Here is an 11753-nt window from a genome sequence, read left to right as displayed (position 1 = left end):
ATGGAAGTAGGTTGACGCTGGCTCCCAAGTTGCAAAAAGCTTTCTATATGAGTTCAGAACCAATTTTACAAGGTATGGAAAAACTCCCTAGATCCTGAAATTTCGGTGGAATATTTACCATAAGTAGAGTGTTGCAGTTTTCTGTTAATGCTATGGTCTCGAAGTCGCCCTTCTACCTCCTGTTAGATAAAATATCCTTTAAAAATTTTACGAACTTCGACATTTGGTGCAGTGCATCAATCAATGGTACTTCTACACAAATTTCCTTAATCTTCTTCAGGAATCGGTTGAACTCTTCATCCTTTTGGGATGTTATCAGTTTTTGAGGTTAAGGAATTATCTGATTTTGTGGGGGAATTTGAAGAGTTCCTTTAACTTTCTTGGTGATCTCCTCTCTATCCCTATTTTGGATCTGATTAGGCACTAGGGGAGAGGGCTCTTCCTCTGAGTCAAGTCCTTTCTGAGTAGTGGTTTGGGGGTCTCCCAAAGTTCGTCCGCTCCTCAGCTCGATGCAGTTGCAGTGCTCCACTGGGTTGATATCGAGCTTTCTTAGAAATGTTCCCTGTGCTCTTGAGAAAGACTGGGCTATCTAGGCTATCTAGCTGTCTTGCATCTTCTGATGTTTTTCAGAATTTCCCAGTCTTTGAGTTAATTGCTTGATCTCATTCTTCATCTCTTTTTGCTTTGAGAGAGCTTCTTCTAGCATTTTTTCGATTCTGGACAGTTGTGAAGGTTGTTGTTGTTGATAAGTCTGTTGTCCAGATGGGTAGCTCTGTTGCCCAGGTTGATAGCTTTGTTTCGCTGGTTCTTGGTCCTGATTATTCCAGTACGAAAAATTTGGGTGGTTCCTCCATCCAGGGTTGTATGTGTTGGAGTACAAATTGTTTTGCTTTTGGTTGTAACTGACTATTGCATCGCATGTTTATCTGTGCTTGTATTGGCCCTAAGGGGCAAGTATCTTGAGCGTGATCTGTACTTCCGCAAGTTTCACAAACACATACTATTGCATTGGTCGTGTTGTTCCCCATGGCCTCAAGCTTCTTGGTCAGAGCGTCTAGTTTTGCAGACATGAGTGTGACTGCATCTACGTCGAATTTTCATAACACCTTTATTGGATTTCCTGAGAAAGAACCACTAGATATTTCAGTTTCCCACTAATGGTGGTTCTGTGCCACATTCTCTATGATCTCTTCAACTTCATCAAGGCTCTTGTTCATTACTGCTCCTCCTGCTGTAGAATCAAGGGATACCTTCATATGATAGTTGATTCCATTTTAGAATATGTGTAGAATCAACCATTTCTCAAGGCCATGATGGGGGCACTGTCTCAGTATACTTTTGAACCTATCCCAGGCTTCAAATAATAATTCTGACTCTATCTGTTTGAAGCTTGCGATCAAATTCCTCATGTGGACAGTTTTGCTTGGCGAGTAGAATTTTTCCAGAAATTTCTGCTCACACTGCTCCCAAGACGTTATGTTGTTTGCTGGAAGAGAATTTAGCCACTGCTTGGCTCTGTCTTTCAGGGAGAATCCAAAAATATGTAACCGTACTGATTTTAGAGGAACCCCATTCACTTTCATAGTACCACAAATCTCATAGAAAATCTCTAAGTGATGGTTTGGATCATCATGCGGTCCTCCTCCAAATTAATTTTGCTAAACCATGTGGATTACTGCAGGCTTGATTTCAAAATTGTTAGCTTCGATTGGTGGTCGAGTAATGCTAGACCAAACCCCTCATGCATAAGGTGTTGCGTAATCCTTCAACAGTTTGTCAGCCATTTCTGAAGATTCTTGTGCGGCTTGAAATGGTTTTTGTAAGTTTCTTCTTCTCAAGAAAGTCCTATCAATCTCTGGATCGAACGATAGAAGTTGTCCTGAAAGATTAGCTCTTCGCATGCAAAAACAAGATATGGAATATAGTAAAGAAGAGAGTTGAAATAATATTATTTTTTTTAGTTGTTTTTAAAAAAATGCAGAAAATAAAGAAAAATAAAAATAAATCTATTTATCTCTAAAATGTAGAATATTAGAAAAAGGAAAGATATAGGAAAAAAAACAAAGTCTAGTCTAATCTAATATGATTTTTGCTAATGTTATAAACGCAGCCCCCGGCAACGGCACTAAAAACTTGTTACGATTCCGCAAGTGCACGGATTCATCGTCAGTAATAAAGATTATCGATCCCACGAGAACTGGTTATAAGCACTAGCAATGATTCACTTAGGATTAGCTAAACTACCGAAGGTTGTAAGTTTTCTAAAGAAAAGAGATTGGGAAACGGAAACAAGAATTAGTGAAGAGAGAATAATTAACTTGGTTTATGAAGAGTTCTAGGAGTTCGGTTTCATTATGGTGGTATTAATGTATCACATTCTATCCTTTACACATTGTCCATCGACATGCATTTGCCGGAAGCTAAAGCAACCATTCTTAAGCACTAAATAAACAAGATCCCTGTGAAATTATGTTACGATTAACCCCTGTCATTAGGGCGCCTCGGTAGATCACAAGAACGCAACTCTAATTGGTGTCATTAAGGATAAACATAAGGGCTTGGTCTGGTCTCTTACTTCCTTATGGAGAAGTTACCTCCATTTTCAAGGAAGTACTCTAGATGTCCATGAACGGGTTACCCCTGTCACTAGGGCCCCTCAGGTATATGATCTAAGATACTCTCTCTACGAGGTTAGCAATTCCTACACAATCAATCAATATGATATGGAAATCAAGCAGCAAGTCTCATGCATAGTAGTTGAAACAAAGCAAGCAAAATCATCCAATGCATAGAGGCATAAATATGGGTCTTACATCAAAACCAATCCACAACTACTCCCTAATCCTAGAACAAGGAATCTACTCCATAGATGCCGAAGAAAAACCCGAAGACATAATATAATTAAGCATACAATCCTCAAACAAGAAGAGAGAAAGAGAAAAGATACTTATCCAACGACGACGAGTGATCTTCGGATCTAATCCTTTGCTTCTGGAGTTAATGTGGTGATGAAGGGTCGCTGGACGAAGGTCCTGGATGGCGTGGAACGACACTAAGGTGATTCTCTCTTTGGCGGCTCATCCCCCCCCCCCTCCCCGAGGAGAAGGGTTAGAACCCTTTTAGAGGCTAGGGCATGGCTACAGCGGAACGGTCGTGTGGATGTGGCACGGCCATGCCTTCTTTTGCCTCTGGTCGCGCTCCACGACCGTGCAGATGTGCCGCAGCCATGCCTTCTTTTGTCTCTGGTCATGCTGTACGGTCATGCAAATTGGCACGGCCGTGTGGATCTGGGGCTCGGCTCCTGGGACACGGTCGTGCGGGATTGCACGACCGTGGATTGCTTGGCTGTGGTTGTGGGGGGCACGGCCATATAGGATTGCACGACCATGCAAGGATCCGTCTCTATTTGGCCGCACGACTTGCACGGCCATGCACTGCTCTTCTTCTGTTTGGTCACACGGTCATGCGAGGTTGCACGACCGTGTTCTCTGCCTCGTTCCGGTGCATCGACAATCGCTATTTTTTCTTCGAAAGTTGTCCCTGTCAACACAAAACCAAACAAAGAGCATATATCTGAACAAAAGAGTATTTATGATGAGTACATGATAAAAGAGACGATCATGCAAAGAACATATACGTATAAAGCAAGTGAATGTGCGTTAAAACATGCATAAATGATGATAATATTTACGCACATCAAGGATATGCTGTTGTTTTGTGGACTAACGTAGCTTGCAGGACGAACAAAGAGCTTAAATCCCGGGATGAACAGTGTTCAGGGCGCCTCCATGGAGCTTGGAGGTGCCTCAGATGCTTTGGAAGAAGGAGCGCGCGAAGTCAAGCTGGAGGCGCCCTCAAGGAGTGCTGAGGCACCTCGGATGGGCTTGAAGGCGCCCTCCATAGCATTGGAGGCGCCTTCAAGAGGATGAGTGGCAACTTCTTCGGCCCTTATCTTTGCTGTGGAATCGGCGAAGTTGAGGGCGCCCTCAAGGAGGTTGAAGGCACCCTCAATGGGTTTTATAAGGAGGTCTCGACCAACAATTTAAACAATCACTTTCTGAGCATCTTTCAACTGTTTACTGCTAACAAGACGATCTGACTGAACCATAACAAGACCCTGGTGACCCGAAGTTGCGAATTTCAAATTCCTATTGTTGGTATAATTTTAGTTCAGTTAAATTGTAATATTCCTCTTGTAATATTTGCTTGATTATAATTGTTGCCCAAAGTAAACGCTCAACGAGCGTGGGCCTTGGAGTAGGAGTCGCCACAGGCTCCGAACCAAGTAAATCGTTGGTGTTTGCGATTGTTCTTGTTTACTTTATTTCTGCTGCGTTACTCGTTGATTTTTCGATACGAAAAGTAAAAGTCATGAGCGCTATTCACCCCCCCCTCTAGTGCATCTCGATCCAACAGTATATCCCTACATATAATATGCTTGCAGATCTTTTTACTAAGCTGATTGACTAAAGTGGCATTTCAAGGATATAGGAAGTATTTGTGCCTTCGTAAAATGTAACATGTTATAAAATGTCATGATCTATTCAATGTATATGTTGTTACATTTTGGATTAAAGTCTTGATATATGCATTGACAAGTTAAGATTGGTCCACTCACATGGACAATAAGTATAGATAGAGGTAAGATCATTACTTATGAGACAACTTATGTAACTATGAATAGAGACATACCTATAAGTTAAGGTCATCTTGATAATTGTGTCAAGATGAGATTATTTATGTAATAATCAAAATAAATAAACCCACCATTTATTAAATCTACTTAAGACCATATTGGAATTCATATGTTAAATTTAGGATTAGACTTTAGGTATGTCTAGATCAAAATATGTACGATATTAAATTTTGAGAAAAATATGTGCTCTTTCTAATAAAGAAAAAAATTATAGTATGTGATTCATACCACGTGTGATATGGCAACAATAAGAGTAGTAGGAGAATGGATCCCTACTTCTCTTCTATGTGTGACCCTTGAGATCCTAAGTTAATCTTAATCTTACCCTAAGTGAATACTTAGTTGTCTACTTGAAGTTCTGATCAGCGTCTACTACTTTAGCATGTTTCCTATTAGCTATGGGTGATTCGGTCTATAGAGCATAACTAGAAAAAAGACTAATTAAAATGAATAGATTCTAACTAAAAAAAGAATAATAAATAGATTTACATCTTTTGATGTTATTCACAGGTCAACCCATTTCAATTGTGTGTAGAAATGTTTGTGAATATTTAAATATAGAACATGTTCTTAACATAATAGTCATTATAAGATATTAGATATATTCATATTGATATAAATAAAAATAATTTAATCTGGGATAAAGGTAAGTTATTGATATCTCTTATTCGTTCTATAGAGTAGTTATGTAAGATGTAACAATCTTCTTAGCAATAATTGGTCAGTGTGCTTATTATCGCACGGACCATTTTCTCTAAAGTATGGATTGGATATTCTTATTTGGTCTTTGTGACTAATTAGTGTTTTGTTCTGGTCTTTGTGACTTGATTATAATATAGTTTATGTGACTTACATGGTCTTTGTAACTAGTTAACATTTATGGATTGACTTGGATGAGTGAGAGATGTAAGAGTTACGAAGATGAAAGGGTGCCTCCTTACCTTCATCTTCCTCCATTATTAGTGACCCTTCATCTTCCTCCTTTATGAGAGACATTATTGTCACTTTCCTTTATATAAGAGGCATCTAAGGAATCGAAAGGTAGAGGTGGTGAGCAAATAATTGACAAAGAAGAACATACCTCTATTGGATTTGGTTTGTAAATCTTGAAAAGCTTTCCGATTTGTTTGTGATAATTCTTCCGACAATAAGCGAAGATCAAGATCTACTGTAAGATACCACTGAGTTTTTTACAGATTTCATATTTCTATATTTCATGTTTTAGAATCAACAGTGCTACTTGCTAACTTCTATAAAGTCAGTCATTAAATCATGTTCATTTAAAATATAGCGAGTGTCATGGAGTCCCTTTAATTTATTTTGCTTATTGAAATATTATTTTAACAAAGTTATCACTTCCCAATAAGCAAAATCAATAATGACACTGTTGTACACATTGTAACAACTACCTGTTAGTTTCTACACAATCAATTATGATCAAATAATATATTGATTTGAAATATAATGGGAGTCATGGAGAATTAGTTTGTTTTGCTCATTGAAATATTATTTTAACTAGATTGTCACTCTCTAATAAGCAGAATTAACATAAGATAATGACATTGTTGTATAAGCTAGTACCAGCTGCTAACTTCTACACAATCAATCATGATTAGAAAATATTCATTTGAAATGTAGTATGTGTTATGTAGTTCCCTTAGTTTGTTTTGCTTATTGAAATATTATTTTAACTAGATTATCACTTCCAATATGTAAAATCAATCTAAGATAATAATAGTATGGTAAAAGTTAGTAGATAACTGCTATAATGTGTAGCAATTTATTACTAATTTTTCTACAATCAATCATGTCAAATAATGTACATTTGAAAAGTAATAACGTCTTAGAGCTCCCTTAGTTTGTTTTATTGTTCAGGATTTATTGAAATACTATTTTAATCATATTATCATTCTTCAACAAGCAAAATAAAGAGATAATGATATTATTATAGCGGCTAGCAATCAATTGTTATATTTGGTAGCAGTTAGTAATAGCTACATATTGTAGCAACTATCTACTAGCTACATAATTTAAATCTTAAAATTCGGTCTAAGGATATTTTGAATAGTTTTTTTTTTTTGGGTAATAATGTAATGAGTACACCCTCTAATAAATAACAAAGTGATTTAAGATTTGAATACAATTTATTATTGGATATTTTTCCTCTAGTGAAAAGCAGACTTAAGAACACTGAGTATCTGGATGAATCTTCATGATTAATTTTTAATTTATTTTGATACAGATAGAAATTTTTTATAAGACCAAACTCATCATTCCAGAATTAATCAAATAGTTGGATTGAAAAAAATAAATAAATAGTTGATTTTAAATAAGATGTTTAATCAATTTCAATTGAAAAAAGGAACGTCCATCTTAGAATTTATATGGACGCCTTTTTATTTATTTTTACCTTAATTAACTACATCTGCTTGCTTCAATGTCGCCTTCCTTCCTTACTATCTGCTCACATGATAAATTTATAGAAATAAGTAACAGTCGAATCTCAGTAAAAATCGAAAAATTAATGTTTAATTTTAATTATCTGATCTATTCCTCCTTAGTGATGTGGAACAGTCGCACGATACCGTCAGGATAACATTTAACCGGTTTGCACAGTAGCTTTCTCCCTTACCTCTGAACTAACGTGTAAAACAAGCATCAAGCACACTTTTGAAAGCGTTATGTCAGGGTTGGGCTGCCAGCTTCCTTATTCATTTCTGACTGTGAGGACTTGTTTTTTTGAAAATTTATTTACAAGGAATAAATAAACAAAGAGAATTGCATTTAATTGATTCCTTGTGTTCATTATAAATTGGCCCATTCTTACCCTCTCTTAAATTTGTTCAGGTTATATTTAATTTGTATAGCTGTCAAATTTATATTAAATGATAGAAAATTTTTAAAAACTTATTTAAGATGATATAAATATATATGTTTATATGATCAATAAATATTTTCAATTAAATAATATAAAATTATAATGAATACATAAATTAATTAAGAGAAAAGATTAATTTATAATGATAAAATAAAATTTATTTAAATATAAATAAGGATATAATTCTGATATTTAATTGGGATAAAGATTTATATTGGGACAAAGATGTATAGTAGAGTAGGGAGGAAGATATATAGATTTAATTATTATTGTACCTATGTCAAAAATCAAAAGAATATATTTTTTATTGAAATCAAAAAAGTTTTTTTTTATTTTTTTGTTAGTAAAATAATATTTCATCCCATTTCAATATATTTTTATTTATGAAAATATTCTTATAACAGTAATCTCATAACTTATATAATATGGTTGAAACTAAAAATAGATTAAGATTGAAGAAGATAGTATTATTCCAATAAAATTGTCTTAGTCTAAAATCAAGTAATTTTTTTTATTAATGAAGAAGATATTATTATTCCCATAAAATTGTCTTAGTTTAAAATCAAGTAGTTTTTTTTTTATTAATAAGAGTATCCGGTTAATATATGAATGTGTTATAATACTTAAATTGTATTACAATTAATGTGGGTATTATGACACCATTATATTAACAACCTTCAAATTTCCAAACGTTGTTAATAAGTATATTTTATAATAATAAAATTAAGAAAAAAAAATAAAAGTTGAGTATAAAGCTTAAAAATGAATGAATGGATATTGAAACTCATCAATAATAATGTTAAAGTTAAAATGAAGGTTAATAAATGTTAATAAAAGAGACGTGTTAATTTAAGGAGTTTTTGGTATATATATTAACGTAGTCAAACTAATGTGAGTGTCTTAAGAGCATTCATAATAAAAATAAATATTTATGATATAATATCCATATTATCAATCAAATATCTTAGATTTTATAATTAAATATTCTATAAACTGTGGGCTCTATCTATCAAATATCTCTCTCCAAATAAATAGAAATCACCAAGCCAAGATGCTCCACCTATAATTCTAAAATCTCAATCTAGTTTTACCTGATGATTCCTAATATTTCAATTTCCATCTTGTTGAAATTTCAACGATGGAGATTTATTATTTGAAGATATACGAAGAAGTACTCAATAGTCCGGTTAGGATGCTCTAATCCACAATATGTTTATGAAAACATGAGCTTTTTGTCATGATTAATTTTCACGAGATGCCTAGTTAATTAAAAAGTGATAGATTTTTTAGAGTATCTATAATAGAAATATTTGAAGGGGATATTTCTCAAAATATTTCTTAATCTCAAATATTGCTATTAGAAGGGGACATTGGAGAGGGGATTCTAAATCACCGTGCATAGAGGTATGTTCCACAATGTTCCGTGGTTTCTGTCTTTATTTTTTAAATAAAAAAATTAAAAATATAAATATTAATTTGTGATATTTAAGATATTTGAGAGTGAGATGTTTACTAAATATTTGGTTGGTAGGATATTTATTATGAGATTTAAGTTATTTAAAGAGTGGGATATTTAATTTTGATGATGAAAAAATGGATATCATTAAATGTCTTAACTCCTCATATCGTCTAGTTATAAATTTACCATGGAGACGGATGTGAGAAACGTCTTAGATGTAATAACCTTCTGCTACAACCTACAAACGAGCTCGTCGTCTTTATATACCCAAAGCAGAAGAGAACTTGCGACCAGAGCAACCCCTCAAAGCAAAGTTCCTCTGCCGGCGCCGCCCTCTGCTAGCTCTTTCCCTCAGCCACAACCATGCTTCGCATTCTTTCCAGGTTCTAATCGACACGCACCTCTCAATAATCCTTCAGCGTTATTTAGGTCGGTGACAAGAGACTGGGTTTTGATGACTGCGTGGTTTAAGCATTCAGGAGATTGGCGACGGTCGGAAGGGAGCAATACTACTCATCTCCAAAGCCGGTCAAGTTTTCCTCGCTGGCCGCACCACCGCAAGGCGGCAGCAGGTGAGTGGTCTTCTTCCAAGTTTTTCATTAGCTGGTGTCGGCTGGCGGCCCGCGTCGTCGTCTTCGTCTGTAGCTACGCCATTGATTGCTAGCTAGCTAGCTATTTTGATTAAACGATCCCATCGGCCATCGCCATCTCGGTTAGAAACAGAATGAATTACGATGCTTAATTACATCGATTCTGATCTTACGATGCTTAATCGCGTTGAGTTTATTTGTCATCTGATGCTTAAACAGAGGGTTGCTATTTGGTGAATAATTGAGCTTTGCTGTTAAACGATCAATGTCATACAGCGGCGGTTTGTTTTGTTGCTGGCATTTGACCGACGTACCAGTTTTAGCTGCTGAGCTGTCGATTGATGCATGTGCGTGGTTGTTTCAGGCTACAGGGGAAGGTGGCCTTGGTGACAGGAGGAGCGAGCGGGCTGGGGAAGGCCACGGCCCGTGAATTCCTCCGAGAAGGCGCCGCCGCGGTGGTCATCGCCGACGTGGACGCTCGATCGGGCCAGGAGGCTGCCCAGGAGCTGGGACCGCAGGCAGACTTCGTGGAGTGCGACGTCACGGACGAGCCGCAGGTGGCCGCCGCCATCGACCTAGCGGTGGCCCGCCATGGCCGGCTCCACGTGATGCACAACAGCGCCGGGATCACAGGCCCGCTCGCGAGCCCCGACGTGTCGGCCCTCGACCTCGCCGCCTTCGACGCGGTGATGGCCGCCAACGTGCGCGGGACCCTAGCGGGGGTGAAGCACGCGGCCCGCGCGATGGCTCCCGAGGGCTCCGGCTCCATCATCTGCGTGTCGAGCGTGAGCGGAATCATGGGCGGCCTGGGCACCCACTCCTACACCATCTCCAAGTTCGCCGTAGCAGGAATCGTGAGATCCATGGCAGGGGAGCTCAGCCGCCGTGGGGTGCGTCTGAACTGCATCTCTCCGTTCGCGATCCCGACGCCGATGGTGCTGGAGCAGTTCGCTCAGATATACGGCAACGGCGGCGCGGGGACGGAGAGACTTCAGGCTATAGTGGAGGGGCTCGGCGAGCTGGTGGGGGCCAAATGCGAGGAGATCGACGTGGCCAAGGCAGCGGTGTACTTGGCCTCCGACGAGTCCAAGTTCGTGTCGGGCCACAACCTCGTGGTGGACGGCGGATTCACTAGCTACAAGCAATTAAATATGCCCATGCCAGATCGCATTTGATGCTTACTCTCTCTCTCTCTCTCTCACACACACACCCTGTAGCTTGCTCGCCTTCCATGGTTCCATTCCCCTGTCTGTGTCTTCCTCCTAACAAACAATGCACGACGATAACAATCAATGGTCTGTTTGCTGCCTTGCAAATGCTAGCTGTATCCAATTGAATTGGGGGCACTGAGGTCTGGTCTATCCACCTGGAGTGGACAGGAACAGGTGCTGATTAAGGCGGACATTTTCCTAGGCACACTTTGGGTTTCAAAATTTTATGAAGGTCATATTGTAGTTTCATATTTTTCATTGGACATGGTCTGAAAATACCTTTCTAAAAAAATATCATACAACAAGAGATACAGGGGTATAAAAATTAAAAATAGCGAGGGAATGAGAGTGGTGATTTTAGATAATTTAATTCAGATATACTTTGGTTAAATCCAAACTAAATCAATCCCAATCCGATTTTAAATTACCTTCACATAAGATTTATATAGATAATAATAATAATAATAATAATAATAATAATAATAATAATAATAATTAAGGTGAGCTATAGTCAGGACTGGGCCTAATGTGACTTCGTCTCTAACAACCTTGTCCTTAGCATGAACACACACCTTTCACTCCTCAAATGAAATTTCTAGCTTCATCCATATGTACATGTCTAGAAAATCGCAACCCACAAGCCGCACACATCCAAGAGGCCACAATGGAGCGGCTACACATAATCAAAAAGTCATGTGACCAAGCGGTTGCCTAGCCAGACCACTAAGCAGCTAAACGGCCAGGAGGTTGCATGCGGTTGGGCGATCACACATGGCTAGGAGGTCGTGGCTAGGCAACTACCGCAGCTATGTGGTTGCTCAATCAGGCTGCTAGGTAGTTCCATGAGACTGAGCTAAACTGAGCAATCATCTTAGTTCATAAATAACACTAAAATTAATAGTCTTGGTGTTGATTTTTA

The 11753-nt window shown here is 37.8% G+C and overlaps 1 protein-coding gene and 1 non-coding gene across 3 annotated transcripts; both read left to right on the top strand.

Moving 5' to 3' along the window:
* The first annotated feature begins 1305 nt into the window (after positions 1–1305).
* Positions 1306–1411, top strand: LOC122044693. Its single transcript, XR_006129713.1, has one exon. It is a non-coding gene; the product is annotated as a small nucleolar RNA R71 (small nucleolar RNA).
* Positions 1412–9095: 7684 nt separating this feature from the next.
* On the top strand, positions 9096–10916 carry LOC122041096 (sex determination protein tasselseed-2-like). 2 transcript variants are annotated; one of them, XM_042600674.1, is made up of 3 exons: positions 9096–9416; positions 9513–9605; positions 9988–10916. In XM_042600674.1, exons 1-3 carry the CDS (start codon positions 9397–9399, stop codon positions 10796–10798), a joined length of 924 nt encoding a protein of 307 aa, XP_042456608.1. In that variant the 5' UTR covers positions 9096–9396; the 3' UTR covers positions 10799–10916. The 2 variants fall into 2 exon arrangements, with proteins under 2 accessions (XP_042456608.1, XP_042456609.1); XM_042600675.1 differs by having other exon boundaries at positions 9203–9416; positions 9513–9745; positions 9843–10916.
* The last annotated feature ends 837 nt before the right edge of the window (positions 10917–11753 follow it).

The sequence above is a fragment of the Zingiber officinale genome, chromosome 2A (genome assembly GCF_018446385.1).
Source record: "Zingiber officinale cultivar Zhangliang chromosome 2A, Zo_v1.1, whole genome shotgun sequence".
Taxonomy (NCBI): Eukaryota; Viridiplantae; Streptophyta; class Magnoliopsida; order Zingiberales; family Zingiberaceae; genus Zingiber; species Zingiber officinale.
The sequence above is the reverse complement of the archived record's forward strand: the minus strand, read 5'-3'. Positions and strand labels throughout refer to the sequence as shown.